Genomic DNA, 16,647 nt, shown 5'->3' with positions numbered 1-16,647 from the left:
GAGTCTGATGACATGCTACCTCACAGTTGGCCTCTGCTGTGAGAGTCATGTATATATGAAAAAAAAACCATCCAAATTCTAGATGTTAAATGGTTATAATTGGATTATTCAACAAAAACGTAAATACTGAGGGATTAAAACAGCAGTGTTTTTTCCAGACTCTAAATTGCTGCTATAAAGCATGCACTAATTTTGGTATCTGACTTTGTTTTGTCCCCTGTGAGCAGTTCCACCCAGAAAGCAGCCGGACAAGGGGCTCAGATGACAAGCAGCGCTTCTATGATTAGGGCTGCAGCGAGGAGGGGAAAGGAGGGTGCCACAGAGAAAGGTCAGGGGGGCTTTTACACACAATCAGTTGCCGCCTTCTTGTTGACAACACAGCGTGAACTGCGGTTAATTTGTTTCTAACGTGGTGGCACCGTGACGTTCCCGACTCACTGGCTCTGGCTATTGGAGTTAGAATGAGGCTTTGCCGCTGATCTCCGGGGAGTGAGCAGAGCGCGTGAAACTTTTTGGGGTTTGTGTTCAGCATGGCTCTGGAGACCGCCTTGCTCCTGAAAGCAGGGTTTGTGCTGCTGATGGCAGGTGAGTCCATGGTACTCAGGCAGAGAGTCGCTATAGGTGGATTCAACTTAAACCTTGTTTATGTTTTTCTTTGACAAAAAAAAAGCAGGTCTTTGAAATGTTAGTCTATTTAGAAATTATTAACAAGTCTTGGTTGATTTATGGCAGAAAAAAGGACGAGGTAAGTTGGGATTTTGTTTTCTTGGGTTTCTCGATAATGTCTATGAATAGACTTGATCTGTTTGTTAAAAGTTCACTATGCTCTATGTGCTTTGTTTCTGGAAGAAATTCTGAAAAACCCACCATTATTCACTCATCCTTACATTTCACTAGCATTTGCCCTCATATACCTTCTTGCATGCTCAGCAGGCCATTGTCATTGAACGTAACCAGTCAAAAAGAAAAAAACATAAGTAGCAGCTGTGTGAAGAAGTGCATTTCATGGTTTTACATTTTCAATAACTTTGTTTCAATGTTTGAAAATGAAGGCAAACGTGATACCATATGACTCATGTGACATGTTAGAGAGTAAACTGGATTATGTCTCCAACATTGCTTGAACCTCTAATAAGAAATTCTTGGGAAACTTTTGGGAATATTGATCCAGAAACACACTGGGAATTCGTTAAATTCATCTAGAAGGAAAGACCATATACTATTAAAGAATGATGTAGCGGTTGTGGGTTCAGCAGTTGCTTTCGGGAAAAAGATGTGTTTCATTTGGGACCATAATTTACAAAAGGAACTCTGTGCTTTTGTTGAATTTCACTTGAAATAGGAATTTAGATATAAACTTACCAGGAAAAAACAATTACTGAAACCTACAAAAATGAGCTGAAACTTGAAAAAACTATAGAGAAGAAGTAGTCTAATCTAAATTCAATTGGGAATTTGTAATTACTAAACATCACCAACAATATGTGAGTAGGTTGTGGTGCTTAAAGGTTCTTCAGTCAAATACAAAAATATCCCCCACACAATAACACCACCAGCAGCAACCTTAACTGTTGATACGAGGCAGGATGGCGCCATGCTTTCATCAGCTGACATCAAAATCCGAGCAGAAATGGACACTCATCAGACCAGGCAACATTTTCCAGTCTTCGATTGTTTGATTTTTCTGAGTCCACACAAACTGTAGCCTCAGTTTCCTGTTCTTACTGACAAGACTGGCACCCAGTAGGGTCTTCTGTTGCTTTAGGTCAGCCTCTTTTTTAAAGGGTTAATGTCAGCATGGATCATTAATATTTGTGGAAATGATTTCAAATCCCATCATCTAATATTCATGAGAATCAGCTTTTAAAATCCATAAATGTTGAGTCTCAGAGACGCTGACAGAATTTAAGATTCCCATTGGACTGATGCATGTTTCCTAACCTAACAGGGTTGAAGGCAGAAAGTCAATAGAGCATAAACCTTCAGTCAGAAGAACATTTGTCAAACTATGCCTCCATTTTCCTGGAAATTGTAATCCAAATACAATGCTGGTTAACAGCCAAGTTGAGGGGCAACTGTGAATCCTCCAAGCGGCAGTCGCCATCAGAGGCTGGTGAAACATGACTGTAGATGATAGACAAGCTAATATTCACTCCTTTTTCAGGAGATTACTGTGCGTTCGTTCAGATCTTGCTTTGCCACAACAGTTTCTCACATTCTTCTTTTGTAGCATCTCTTTTGAAGCTCCCATGTCAACACATTCAGTCTTCCTTTGAGTGCAGGGAGAGCCAGCAGGGACAGAGCAAATATAATGGGCACACAGTCGGCCCTTATCTGGCCCGAACAGGCTGGAGATCCACCATGTTTCTCGATCGTAACAACAACCTGTTTGTTTCCACGCAGGCGTTTTACACCAGATTAAGCCTCCCTCTCCTACTGTACTCCTCCGTGGTGCTACATTCAGCCTCGAGTCCTGCGGGATGGCCGCGGTCTGCCTCCACGTTTAGAGGCTGTTTACACACATCTCTGAAGTAAACAAATGGGATTGGGACTTTGCCTGCAAATTAAAATCTTTTCTTAGTGAAAGTAACAGTCTAATAGGGAAGAAATGGCCCAGTAGGAATTACCATTGCCAGGACATGACCTTGTTTGCTGCACAAACATATGCTGCTACAGATATATATTCTGTACAGATATTTTTTAATTTTTTTTAAATACTTTTGTCTTACTTCTGTTTCTACTTTGTAGCTCAAGTCCTTGCATCAGTGTCTGGCTGTAACAGGGGAGTCTACACGTTTCTTATCAATGATCTCTGCTTGGCGAATTTCACATTCAACATGGAAAATCTGGATCGAGGTTTATGGTGCAGCTGGAAGGACACAATGGAGTGAGTTCACTGACTCGAACATGCAAAAGGGAAGAAACGCATGGTGGGACATAAAATCACAAATTTTCCTGCATGAATCTGTACTTGTAAGTCAAAAAAAATTGCAATTTATAGAGTCACAACCTCCACACAGACCCTGGTAAACAGCAGATATTGTGTGTTGCAAAGCAGCTTACAGATGGAGCAGCGGCTGTAGCCAGGGTGGAGCAACTTAGTTTGCCAGGTACACAATTAGAACAATATCAACTGAACAGTTAGCTTATTTTGGCTGGCTTTGAGATCAGTTTAATGAGATTTTTTGACTTGCTGTCTTATGCTAAATTCAATAAATAATTACGTTGTTACTGTTACATACAGCAGAGTTCCTTGAGCCTTGAGCCACTCCTCATATTTTTAAATTGTTTGCCTTGAAAGTAGGAAATAGGTGCAGTGATTTATTGAAATGTGCAAACACACATGTAAATACAGCATTAATGTAAGCACATGTAAGCTAATGGGCTTGAAAGTGAATATTTGGTGTGACCACTTTTATTCTTCAGCACAGTCTGAACTCTCTTAGGCAGCTTTCTTGTCATATCTTTAAGTCGTCTTCAGGAATAGTTCTCCAGGCTTCTTGAAGAACATTCAAAGCTCTTCTTTGCGTGTCTCTGCCTTTTGTTCTGTTCTCTGTCAACATGACCCCACACTGCTTCAGTGATATTGAAGTCGTGTTCCACTGTGTGTGATTTTTTTTTTCTTTTTGCCTGTCCCGTTTGGCTCTTTTGCCATCAGAATTGTTGTCTAAAGGCGAAGAAAGATGCCCAACGGATTTACTTTACCAAATTGACCATCCCAGCCTTGCCGTAATGGTCCATTTGATTCACCTTTTGTTTATTTTATTTTCACTTACTGAATACGGGACAGACTTGACTGGGGGAAAGAAGGGGAGAAAGAAAGAGGGAAAGAGAAACACCTGAGAAGAGGGACGGGGGAGAAGGGCAAAAAACAAGAACCAACAGAATGAGCAGAAAAAAAAGAAAAAAAAAAAGAAATAAAAAATGCATATATCGATCACCTGGATCACCTGCTGAGAAAGAAAAAAGAAAACAAGCAGAAGAGAACAAGAGTAATAGAATAAACAACATCACAATGATATATGGGAATATGACAGTAAATACTAAATGTTAAACATTATTGTGCAGCACATAAGATCAACAGAACACAGTCTGCTTTGAGGTAGGAGCCAAAAAGGGTGTAGTTTGTGGGTGTGATCACCCGTGTGTACACCTGTGAGCATGGACGCGCTTGTTTTTTTAAAAGGTTCCTTCATGTAATAATCTGCTAGAGGGTGTGGGGGGGCCACAGCCCCGTCCTCCAGGGCATGAAGCAGGTATGGAGGAGATCAAAACTCCAGACATCCAGAGGCCTCCAGAACACAAGAGACCAAGGAAGACCAACAGAGGGGCAGCCGCGCCACTGTCCCAGAAAGAGCTGAGGGGCATCCCAGATGAGGGCTCACTCAGCAGCCGCGGAGCAGAAGCCAGGGGGAGTTGCAGTGACGCGCCCGTGAGCTCCGCCGGCAGCCAGCCGCACCTGAGTGACCGAGCCCCAGGCCGAGAGGCCGGGGGCACCCCACCTCCGAAGTGGCCCGAGCGAGCCCCAGGCTCCAGGGCCCGATAAGCGGCCGCCAAGGAGTGAGCCGGTGTGTACCTGGACGCCCATCCCCGGACACAAAGAACCACCAACGCACCGATGTCTGAGGGAGTCCGCCACTGGCAGGGGAAGTGGTGGTAGGGGGAGATAGGCCTCCAAACCTTGGAGGGCCTAAGATGTCCCCAGAGAGGTGGCGTCTGATACCCAACCTGACATATAGACACAGACATACAGGCACACACAGACACAAACATCCATTCCCACCCTCTTGCTCTCATATGCACTTACTCCACACTCAACCAACGTGGAGACAGACATAAAGAGACGCTGTACACACGATCACACTCCCCAAGCGTACTCTACAAACCGGGTCTAGGTACCCTTGCCCCTGGAGGGGGAACTGCACCCAGACCCAGGTGGTATTACCCTTTTCCCTGCGGTGGGGGGAGGCAGACCGCCCCGACTCCGCAGCAGCAGGGAGGCCCCACACTCCAGACCGCAGTCGGACGGCCAACTCCTCCTCCTAGCCCCCCCGCTCCAGCAGGTCGCAGAGAATGGGGGTGAGAGAAGACTCCAAACCTCCCTCCACCCGCTCATTGTAGTGTTGATGCATGTGTGTTCTAAGGTGCATTTAAAACCCAGGAGGGCATGGAGCTACCTGCCAGAGAGCAGCAGGTAAGCGCATGGTCCCTCCTGCTAGCCCTCAATGTCTACGTGTATTGTGTGTGATTTTTTTTATACAGGTCTTTTACTGCATTGGCAGTATGTTTGGGATCATTGTCATGCTGAAAAATGAAGCTGTTGCCAGTCAGATGCTTTCCAGATGATATTACATGGTGTATAAAAACCTGATGGTACTTTTGTGCATTCATAACTCCAAAAATTTTTACAAGATCCCAAACACCACTGGCTGGAGTGTCATATGTGGATTCATCACTCCATCAGACCTGTTGTCACTGAAGCCACCCTTCCACTTAGACCATTTTTGATGAGGCTTCAGTGAACAGTAGATAAATGAGCTGAAGGCACAGATGTATCTCTTAAAGACCTGACACTTCTTAAGGGCATGAATTTTAAATATTGTTTGTGTGCTATAAATAGTTTTTAGGCCTGCTACGTCTTCTGTTGTCCACTCTTACATCCTCAGTGATTGGATGGCTCCCAGGAACTGGACTGAAATGAGTGAAAAGCAGCCATTGTACAAAGAAAAACTTTTGAAAGACCTTCAGAAAGCCTGGAGAACTGTTGCTCAAGAACAATTTAAAAATATCACAAGAAAGTCTGGCTCTTTGGAAGAGAGTAAAGTGGGTTGGCATCAGTGTAACAGAAGAATGATGGTGAGAAAAGCTGAAGTCCTCATGCTGTCATGTGCATGAGGATTTTTGATATCTCAGTCATTTCGCAGTTAAACAGCTATAAGAAGCAGCTGATGGCAGTGTTCTGGATTCACACCCAGACTATATAAGTCTTTAATATGCCAACATTAAGGCCTCGTGTTTATATCATCCACCTCTAAGTGAGTACTAATATCTTAGCAGGTGCACTGACAGACTGGTATTTCTGAGCTCATTAGAGGCAAAAAACTTGTTTATCTATCTGTTTATCTGTTTACTCTCTCATGCACCAACACCAGGGGAAAGCTTTACTGTATTTGTTGGCCATTATATCGTCTCAGTACTTGGTGGCTTTGTTTCCAAACCCTGACAGTCAGGGAGTGAGTCAGACAGGAGGATGAAGGGAGCCGGGGGACGCAAAGAAGAAGCTGCTGTCAAAACTGTGTGATTTCCCTCCTGGTTCACAGTCCTCACTTGGTCCAGCACATAACTGGGGGTGGTGCTCTGTGTGTGTGTGTGTGTGTGTGTGTGTGTGTGTGTGTGTGTGTGTGTGTGTGTGTGTGTGTGTCCATGGATATGTGTGCTCAGTTGTAACTCATAAAGAATTTGCACAGGCAGTTGGAGGGGCTGGCAGTTGCATCACCAAACTCCTAGCAACAACGTTTGACGCCACTGTTCAGGCTCACAGGAAAACAGCCGGTACAGAGAAAATTACGAGTATTGAAAAAATATTTGTGGATTCGGGCTGTATAGTAATAATGACAAGTAAAACATGAATTCAAAGACCAGACATGTACCATTGCTCATTTCAATACAATCAGTCTTTTTACTCCTGTTATAGCTTTCCTTAATTAGGTATGACGTGGACTCCACTTCAGTCGTGTACTGAATATAAGACAGTTGTCATCGTCTGGTTTATGGACCGATGTTTTGAAGCTGAAAGTTTAGCATTTTGACGTTCATTTCCTTTGCTCCAATGCGCAGCCACCGAATTGTAACAGCATGAGACCTGATAAAGTGATGAAGCGCTTTCATCTTCTTCAGTGGCTATTTTACTTCTGGCACCAGTCTGATCATATCTTCCTGTTGTCAGATATCCATCACCTGTTCAGCGCAGTAGTTGCCATCGTGTGGCTCTAAATTCTCTCACTTTTTTTGTGTTTATTTTTTTAAACAAACTTCACAGATGGTAAATGGATTAGTACTCGTATGACGCCTTTCCTCTTTAACTGAGCATTTAAAGCAATTTTTACTGCAAGCCACATTCTCCCAGTCTCACATGCATTCATAAATGCCTTTGGTCATGCACACACTTACACTTCGATAGAAGAATCGGAAGGAACTCAGAGTTTAGTATCTCACCCAAGGATACTTCGATTATCTGGGGATCATATCACCCAATTTTCAATTGGTGGATGACCCGCTCTACCTTCTAAACCACAACTGCTCCACAGCAAGGGGCATGAGCGGGTCATGGTCCCTGGCTTTTCCAACCTACATGTCCAAGTAACCTTGAGCGAGATACTAAACCCTGAGTTGTTTATTATTTATGAAAACGTTTGTGCTTCTGTCTCTGAAAGTTTCAGCACTGGACCTTATTAGAATCGTAATACAAGGTACATGTAAACGTAGCTGCTGAGGCACAGGAAAACCTTTTGGTGATGAGGGAGAAGGACTGATAAATGACAAAGGTAATGCAACGCTATAAATACACAAGGAACTAACGAGATATAGGGGAAATCAGTGACCCAGGGACGACAGTCACAAAGGGGGAGAAAAGGCAAATTAAGGAAGTAAAACAACAGTTCACAAACAGGTTGGAGCAGCTAGGGATCCAACCACCAACCCTCCAGTTAAGAGATCACCTGCTGTACCTACTGAGCCACAGCTGCTTCATTAAACCATCTCAGGATGGCCATTGTCGAAGTCGTCGTTGGTGCTGACCCCAAACCTAAGCCTAACTAACCGTAAACAAGAAGATCAAGTTTTGCCCGTTTTTGCCTTTCTGTACGGTACGGCAGGCTTAGGCTCACACCTCAGAGGGTTAAAGGGTTGGATTTTGTGATCACTTCACTTTCAGAAACACAGTTAGGCACAGTGGCCGTCTGGAACAGAATCTCTCCTGGTATGGTGCAATGCTGTACTAAGGGCAGTACCCTGTTGGTATGCATCTCCATTTCCTCTGCTCCTCACTACTTAGCAGTTATATTTAGCAGTGTTAAGCCCACTGGTAATTCTAGACACTCTTTTGCCTTTTTTTCTCCCCACCAACAGGAATACCCTGCTCTATTCCCTCTCTGAAAGGACGTTTCAAAGACATCACAAGATTCCAGCCGATATTTCTGTAACAATTTGGGTTTTCAGCTTGATTACTTTAAAATGTTTCACCAAACATTCAGAAAAAGGATCAACTTTAGTAACATCTTTTCTTTAATTACACATACTAAGTTCAGCATGAATCTGCCTGTGCTCTGCTGTCCTCTGCAGGATCTATGAGGGACTCACAAACTGCACATACCAGGTGGCCTTGAGGATAAACTGCTTCTGGCCAAATCAGATAGTCGACCGTTTCTTCATGGAGATTCATCAGATCTACTTTCATGACTGCGCTCTGACTGGTCGGCTCCTGCATGACCCACCGATTAGCATCCTCGCCCCATTTATCACAGTGCCTGTACTGGTCACCCTGCTCATGACTGCTGTAGTGGTGTGGAGGAGCAAACGCACACAGGGAATGCTATAGGGACCGTCAGAGTGTTAGGTTTGGGCTTGTAGAGCGTTCCGGAAGACATTTCTTAAGCATAAAGCATGCTCTTTTAATTTTCTTTTCATATTCCCGTGTTGATATTGAGCATATTGACTATTTGGAAGCTGCAGTGAAACAATTGCATGTTGTGAAAGATGTTAATAGAAATAAATTCTGTATTTGGTATTAAAACTGTCTGTCCAGTCACTTCTGGTGGCTAAGTTCACCTCTATGAAAACGCCTACGTCAGGGACACAAAACACTTTTTACAGAAATTTCTATAGCAGATATTGGAAAAACAGGAATTTATTTAATTGTTTATTAGTTACATAGTTACCTTGGTGTCGCATGAACAGCAATGTGGGTCGAGTTTTTAGCAACAGGAAAAGCTGCAAAACTTATGACAATACAGCTAAAAGTTCAAAATGTGTCCTCTACTTCACATTTTCTAAAACCTTCCAGTGGGTCAGATTGGATTCAGTGGACTTTTAAAGCCATTTATGTTAATTACCATCTGACATCGTGGCCCTTACAAACAATCTGCATAAATAACACCTGACAGTAGAAGAGACTTACGTGATTGGAGCCATTCGGAGGAGGGTGAAGAGATGAAAAGGAGAGCGGGAATTAGAAAACAAATGTAGGATGAAGAGAGGAAACTGTATGAAATAATTTTAACAGCCAAAATAAACAATGTTACAGTTTTATAGTTCCTCTATATTTGTTTACCTTTGAATAAATTCCACAGTGTATTTATTAATCATTTTTGAGGCAACATTTACAATGAAGCAGGCACTTAGTTATCGTAACACAAAGACAGTTAAAGTCAGCTAAACGGCATCAATCTGTCCTGTCGTTTGGTGCAAATCAGTGATAAAAACTGCGCCAGAGAGGCAACAACAAGACCTCAGGGCATTGCTCTCTCCGTATCCCTACAGTTTTGCTTTTTGCTAGTGTTCTTGTGACTGCTGCTAGCATGACTTTTTGTGCGAGTAGGAGCAGAAGCACCTGACACGTCTACAACTGCTGCCCTCTAGTCTTCACAGATGATTTTGCAGTAACACAAAACGTCTCCAGACTCTTTAATATCTGTCACGTGAGCGCAGTGTTGGCCACTGTTTGCAAAAATTATAAAATAACGATATAATAAAATGAGGATATTTATATTTACAGTGGGGCAAAAAAGTATTTAGTCAGCCACCGATTGTGCAAGTTCCCCCACCTAAAATGATGACAGAGGTCAGTAATTTGCACCAGAGGTACACTTCAACTGTGAGAGACAGAATGTGAAAAAAAAATCCATGAATCCACATGGTAGGATTTGTAAAGAATTTATTTGTAAATTAGGGTGGAAAATAAGTATTTGGTCACCTCAAACAAGGAAAATCTCTGGCTCTCACAGACCTGTAACGTCTTCTGTAAGAAGCTTTTCTGTCTCCCACTCGTTACCTGTATGAATGGCACCTGTTTGAACTCATCATCTGTATAAAAGACACCTGTCCACAGCCTCAAACAGTCAGACTCCAAACGCCGCCATGGCCAAGACCAAAGAGCTTTCGAAGGACACCAGGAAAAGTATTGTAGACCTGCACCAGACTGGGAAGAGTGAATCTACAATAGGCAAGCAGCTTGGTGTGAAAAAATCAACTGTGGGAGCAATCATCAGAAAATGGAAGACATACAAGACCACTGATAATCTCCCTCGATCTGGGGCTCCACGCAAGATCTCATCCCGTGGGGTCAAAATGATCATGAGAACGGTGAGCAAAGATCCCAGAACCACACAGGGGGACCTGGTGAATGACCTGCAGAGAGCTGGGACCAAAGTAACAAAGGTCACCATCAGTAACACACTACAACGGCAGGGAATCAAATCCCGCAGTGCCAGACGTGTTCCGCTGCTGAAGCCAGTGCATGTCCAGGCCTGTCTGAAGTTTGCCAGAGAGCACATGGATGATACAGCAGAGGATTGGGAGAATGTCATGTGGTCAGATGAAACCAAAGTAGAACTTTTTGGTATAAACTCAACTCGTTGTGTTTGGAGGAAGACGAATACTGAGTTGCATCCCAAGAACACCATACCTACTGTGAAGCATGGGGGTGGAAACATCATGCTATGGGGCTGTTTTTCTGCCAAGGGGACAGGACGACTGATCCGTGTTAAGGACAGAATGAATGGGGCCATGTATCGTGAGATTTTGAGCCAAAACCTCCTTCCATCAGTGAGAACTTTGAAGATGAAACGAGGCTGGGTCTTCCAACATGACAATGATCCAAAACACACCGCCCGGGCAACAAAGGAGTGGCTCCGTAAGAAGCATTTGAAAGTCCTGGAGTGGCCTAGCCAGTCTCCAGACCTCAACCCCATAGAAAATCTGTGGCGGGAGTTGAAAGTCCGTGTTGCTCGGCGACAGCCCCAAAACATCACTGCTCTCGAGAAGATCTGCATGGAGGAATGGGCCAAAATACCAGCTACTGTGTGTGCAAACCTGGTAAAGACCTATAGTAAACGTTTGACCTCTGTTATTGCCAACAAAGGTTATGTTACAAAGTATTGAGTTGTATTTTTGTTATTGACCAAATACTTATTTTCCACCCTGATTTACGAATAAATTCTTTACAAATCCTACCATGTGGATTCATGGATTTTTTTTTTTTCACATTCTGTCTCTCACAGTTGAAGTGTACCTCTGGTGCAAATTACTGACCTCTGTCATCATTTTAGGTGGGGGAACTTGCACAATCGGTGGCTGACTAAATACTTTTTTGCCCCACTGTATGTCCAATGTGTGGCTTCAAACTATGCAGCACTTTTTAACTCTGTGTTTTGAAAAGTGCTTTACAAATAAAGTTATTGTTAACAAGTTATTATTCTCTTCCCCTTCCTACTTCCACAAAGTAGCAGATACAACTAGTTTATTAGACAAATAAGCTGGTCAGTCACTGAAAACATGTGGTGCAGAGTTGTTATGGTTTTCTATTTTCTAAATGGTTTTTATTTTTTTTTTGAGGTTGTTGTTTTTTTTAATTTGGTGTAATTTCATTTAGTTTCCAAAGTGAATTTTCTCATTTCAGTGTTCGAGAATGTTTAGTTTGTTTTTAATTATTGTTTTTGTCTTTTTTCATTATAAGTTGACACTATGAGTCAACTGTCTAGAGAACAGTTGACTCATAGTGCATCATAGTATTGTAGACATCTATGTCTGTCAGTGACTCATTAGGCAAGTTGTAATATTTTTTTTAAACCAAACCACTAAGGATACTAAGGATATTTCAACTAATCTATCTATCTATCTATCTATCTATCTATCTATCTATCTATCTATCTATCTATCTATCTATCTATCATTTTATACTTCAATAACTTGTAATTTGAAAATAGAGGCTGGGGTACTTACATATTCATAAACTTCACATTTCATATCATTACAGTACACAGAGGTTTCACATCACTTAAAGAAACTTTTTCTTTTACTGCAGTTCACTTATTACAAAAAGAAACAAAAGTGCACTCAATACTTGTCAAACTTAAGATTTTAAGATTGCACACGAGATTTTCATGGACTTCATTACAACAAAATGGCTCCATCTAGTGTTCGCTCTCAGATTTTCTATAAGGCAGTTGATAGTCAGTAGTCTAAAATTAACTGAAGAGCAGCTTCATTTCATTCAGATTCGAGTTAATATTAATAGAAAATTCTGATTTGCATTTTCAGAAAGAGATTAAAAAAAAAGGAAGCGCTGTGAGGCTTGTACAACACGGCGCTCATCAGTAGGTCTAAACAATTAAAAAATAACACAAAAAAATTGCTAATGCACTCTGTTAGAGTTAAAATCTTTAATAAAAATCAGGGTCTAACAAGGCAGTTGTTTGTTTTAAGTGGTGACGAGCTAAAAAACCTTGGAAAGCATCCTAAACAGGATTCATGCATTCTGAGTGATCAAGGTTTGCACGCCAGCCAGTAGAAATAATGCATAATCATCATGACTTCTGTCTTAGGAGAGGACACCTTCATTGCAGACATCAACCTGGGATAAAAGACAGAGAGACAGAATGGTTCATTATGATTTAGAGGAACTATTGGATGACAGATTATGTGAAGTTGTAAATTAACAGCAACCTCCAGAGGCTCTATCCTTCATTAAATTAGGCAAACATGCAGGTGAAACTCTTTAAAGAGACAGAACAAAGTGAAACTGTTTAAATCTTCCCAAACTTTAACAGTAATTAAATACAATGTCATACTTATATCCATGTAAAAGTTATGGCTCAGCAATTCTCCTCCATATATTGTGCTTGCTGAGCTATTCTCTCATGTCACTGGCGGGGGAATTAATGGGGGCTATATTATCAAAGCAGTAAAAGCCTTCAACAGTTAAGCTTAGTCAAGCAATGTTTGGCTTTTCTGATTAATGCCCCAGACTGTGCCAGTTTGATAATCAGAAATAAATTAAGCTGGGAAGATTACAGGAATCAACGGTCAGCGCCAGGTGAAGGGAGGTGAGGGTTCAAGGCCAGGAGTTAACGACTAGACTGGTGAAGTTCAATGTCTCACTTGTTCCTGATATGGTCAGAGAGATGTTTGGCCTCGGCGGGGTCCTTATTCTTCAGTTTCTGGTAGCTGGAGAAGGTCTCCACCATGCCAATATATTGACTCAATGGCAGGGTTCTTTTCGTCTGCAGGCACTCGTTCCTGGACACATTTGGACTCATAAATAAGTATGTTCTGGTCAATGTAACTGAAGTCGACTTCTGGCAAAGCTTCTGAGAACTCACCACTCTTTGTCTGGGTAAGAGCAGGAGTTGAACATGTCTAGGTAGATCTTCTTAGAGGATTTTCCAATGTAGGGATCTCGGAATGGAAGCAGGGCACCATAAAACTGGTGGGACAAAGAAAGAAAGCAAAGACAAACTTTAAAGCTTTTTGGGGAAAGCATTCATTTATAGTGGCTGAAAACCTACATCAGTACTCTATTTCTGCACATGAGCTTTTAGATTTGGGATGAACCTCTTTGCATATGTCATTGAGAGTGCTGGAGATGTCTCCGTACTCAAGCTCCATGTCCATGGTGTAGCTAAGGAGAGCCAGGCAGCCTCCAGGCTTCAGCACCCTGTCAGCCTCCTTGAGGAACCGCTGGTGATCAAACCAATGAGCTGCTGTCATGGCACTCAAAAGGTCCACCTCTCCAGATGTAAATGGTAGCTCTTCTGCTGGACACTGCCTGATGTTAAGGTGAACAGAGTCAGGACAAGGAAAAAATAGGGCCCATTATAGATGGGAGAGATGAATAAGGGAAAAGCTTTGAATAACAAAGCATATTCTTGCTTTTGTGGATGATCTTATTTGGATTCTCTTCCATTTGTAGAGGAATAATATAATTCAATGCTGGTAATTTAGTTTAGGGCTCAAGTCTCCAAGGGCAGTGCAAACATGTCGCCACTTTTTTCTCTGGAGTTTTCTTTCAAAATTTAAAACCACTCATCCATTTGCAGCCCATCCAAGTCAGAAAGTGGGAGTGGAGCCCATCCCAGGTGTTGCAGGTTCAACACCCCCTGAACAGGTCACTAATCTCTTGCTAGGCAAACACATAGAGTAAGAGCCATTCACGCTTACTTTCCCACCTAAGGTCAATTTAGAATAATCAACTAATCTCACTCCATGTTTGTCTTTGGACCGTGAAGGGGAGAAAAGACCCGTGCCTGGATTCAAACCTAAGACCTTCTCATGATGCTAACCTCAGATCGGATGAAACAACCTGCTGAAATTAAGAACATCAATATGTGTCAATATCTGTCTGACAGGTGGGTGTGGGACTTATAGAAGACCACTTTGCCTGGTACTGATTGCGGGTCCAAGTGCTTCTGATCAAGGCCACGTCCCATGGATAATATGAGGCCACCGGTGACCCCTGTAACACTAGAATTTGATCTTCTATGATGGTTTTGTTTGAGAATGCTACCCAAAGTGGTAAGCTCTTTGCAAAGAACTTACAACCATGTTTATCTAAAGCTATCTTCATCTACAACAATCAAGGAATGATTGACGTAATGTAGCCTTTACTTAAAGAACTGCCCCAAAAAACGAAATAATTACATAATGAAGATGCTGAAGAAAGCACAGAACCTTTGACACATTGGTTTATCTAAATCACAGCCTTTATTTCACATCCACCACATTTTGTTCCCCTTCACCTGTATGAGACATTTGGAGGGTTCTTATTGGCTTGCGCTGTCTCTATCTGGACGGGGCTGACGTCGGTTCCAACCACTTTGGTGAAGTATGGAGCCAAAAGGGTCGTCCCTTGCCCCGATCCACAGCCTACATCCAGTGCAAGGTTGAATGGTTTTGGTGTCTAAGAGAAATGCTGTGATTTTAGAGTACATTTAACTGCCTGAATGTAATAGAACATTAATAGATAGAGACACAGGATTTGTTCAAATGCTATCAAGCACATAAGCATAAACACATACCCTTTTCTCCATAAAGTTCATAACTGTGCTGACCAGCTCCTGGGGTGCCACTCTGTACTGCAGGTAAGCCGCTGCATGATCTTTCCCCTCAAAGAGCCGCACAGCCATGTTGCTCCAGCAGTGTGCCTGCAGACTGTATGCAATATGTGACTGAATACTATGACTCGGTACTTTGAGCTCGTCTTTATTTAACCACCGAGTTGAAGATTAACTGCCAGAGCTGTGCACTGTGCACCATGTGCTAAGGCTCGCAATTAAACTATGCATGGGATCAATTCTTTTAAAATGTAGCATCGCAGTTAATGATCAACTAGGTGGCACATGACGATGGGAATGACATGCATTACACAGGCAACAATAAGCTTAACTTTACACGCATATTACAAAAAATATTCAGGACTTTATATTCAAACATAGCATTTGTCTTATAGTTTTGGTCAAGAATGGAAAAGCATTTTTATTATTATTACTTCTCCTACAGATTCAGTGCTGTGCATTCATACGTCTGCACCTTTAGGCAACAATCAGCAGATGGCAGTAAATGCTCACATAGATATGATGCTGTGTGCTGAAGAAGCAGACAGCTGCTGAAAATAATTTAAAAACAAATTTTTCATCAGTTGAACTTGAAAGAAGTCATCTCCTTGTTTATTCTTACACAGAGTTGTACATTGATATTATGACTATCTGGAGAAAATTAAAGTTTGATAAAAACTCTTATTATATATTTTATACTCAAAAATGTATCTGCTCCTGCAGATCGACTCCATATAATCTGTTCAACCTCACACTTTGGTTCCAAGAACATCCTGAAGTAATTTAAGTTGGAGGCTCTTCAAACAGCCTCAGCCTTGTATTTTCTTACCAATCAACAAACATTGATCCTTCCTGCTTCCCTGTTCAATATCTATTGTCAGATATGGTTTGCAATAAGGGTTGTGTTAAAAAAGAGAGAGAGAGAGATGGCAGGGGTTGGAGTAAAGAGGAGACGGAGGAGGAGGTTCCGGTAAGGTGTCCAACTCTTACCCTCACCATGAGGCTGCGTGCAGCCCTGCAAATCAATCAACTCTGATCAAACCTGTCAGCTATATTCAATTTAAACTGGTCACTGCTCTCTCTCTCTCTCTCTCTCTCTCTCTGTGTGTGTGTGTGTGTGTGTGTGTGTGTGTGTGTGTGTGTGTGTGTGTGTGTGTGTGATGGCAACACAAAGTTGCCATCCATGTACGTGTTTCTGCTCAAACCAGTGTTGCACCAAGTCTTTATCACCATGTCTTATTACAGTGTCCCCACAAAAACACACACACGCACACACAGGAGTCATTAAAACACAAAGCCAGTGGAGTCAGACAAACAGCCTCACATATTGCTTTAATATCTGCAGGCAGTCCCGACACAGTAAAAAAGAGCTATGGGAGCGCTTCCATCGACTGTGACAAGCAGTGTTGCTAATGCTGCATGGGGAATTTCAACTGAAAAGCAATCACACAGGTAATCCACAGCAGGAGGAGAATTTATTACAGATACTTTATTTAAACGTGGCTTTCCCCCCCATGAAAGCAGGTGAAATGAAAAAGAA

At 42.2% G+C, this 16,647-nt stretch overlaps 2 protein-coding genes across 2 annotated transcripts; one reads left to right on the top strand and one right to left on the bottom strand.

The window, feature by feature from the left end:
* Positions 1 to 283: 283 nt before the first annotated feature.
* Positions 284 to 9,815, top strand: LOC146608102 (receptor activity-modifying protein 1-like). The gene is made up of 3 exons (XM_085348054.1): positions 284 to 585; positions 2,749 to 2,887; positions 8,341 to 9,815. Exons 1-3 carry the CDS (start codon positions 531 to 533, stop codon positions 8,594 to 8,596), a joined length of 450 nt encoding a protein of 149 aa, XP_085204180.1. The 5' UTR covers positions 284 to 530; the 3' UTR covers positions 8,597 to 9,815.
* Positions 9,816 to 12,192: 2,377 nt separating this feature from the next.
* On the bottom strand, positions 12,193 to 15,209 carry LOC146608101 (putative methyltransferase DDB_G0268948). Its single transcript, XM_085347617.1, has 6 exons — positions 15,072 to 15,209; positions 14,793 to 14,953; positions 13,609 to 13,822; positions 13,377 to 13,480; positions 13,156 to 13,293; positions 12,193 to 12,628 (listed from the first exon to the last, which is right to left on the bottom strand). Exons 1-6 carry the CDS (start codon positions 15,177 to 15,179, stop codon positions 12,541 to 12,543), a joined length of 813 nt encoding a protein of 270 aa, XP_085203743.1. The 5' UTR covers positions 15,180 to 15,209; the 3' UTR covers positions 12,193 to 12,540.
* Positions 15,210 to 16,647: the final 1,438 nt, after the last annotated feature.

Source organism: Diplotaxodon limnothrissa, linkage group LG23, assembly GCF_057381915.1.
Source record: "Diplotaxodon limnothrissa isolate DT_005_m linkage group LG23, D_limnothrissa_male_GT1.1, whole genome shotgun sequence".
NCBI lineage: Eukaryota > Metazoa > Chordata > Actinopteri > Cichliformes > Cichlidae > Diplotaxodon > Diplotaxodon limnothrissa.
The sequence above is the reverse complement of the archived record's forward strand: the minus strand, read 5'-3'. Positions and strand labels throughout refer to the sequence as shown.

What these genes read in the sequence shown, in the direction of transcription:
- LOC146608102 (XM_085348054.1), top strand. Translation starts at nt 531, where the DNA reads ATGGCTCTGGAGACCGCCTTGCTCCTGAAAGCAGGGTTTGTGCTGCTG. An exon ending in GTTTGTGCTGCTGATGGCAG is followed by an intron (nt 586 to 2,748) that starts GTGAGTCCATGG and finishes TCTACTTTGTAG; the next exon opens with CTCAAGTCCTTGCATCAGTG. An exon ending in AGCTGGAAGGACACAATGGA is followed by an intron (nt 2,888 to 8,340) that starts GTGAGTTCACTG and finishes TGTCCTCTGCAG; the next exon opens with GATCTATGAGGGACTCACAA.
- LOC146608101 (XM_085347617.1), bottom strand. Translation starts at nt 15,179, where the DNA reads ATGGCTGTGCGGCTCTTTGAGGGGAAAGATCATGCAGCGGCTTACCTG. An exon ending in TGAACTTTATGGAGAAAAGG is followed by an intron (nt 14,954 to 15,071) that starts GTATGTGTTTAT and finishes CATTTCTCTTAG; the next exon opens with ACACCAAAACCATTCAACCT. An exon ending in TCTTACCCAGACAAAGAGTG is followed by an intron (nt 13,294 to 13,376) that starts GTGAGTTCTCAG and finishes AAATGTGTCCAG; the next exon opens with GAACGAGTGCCTGCAGACGA.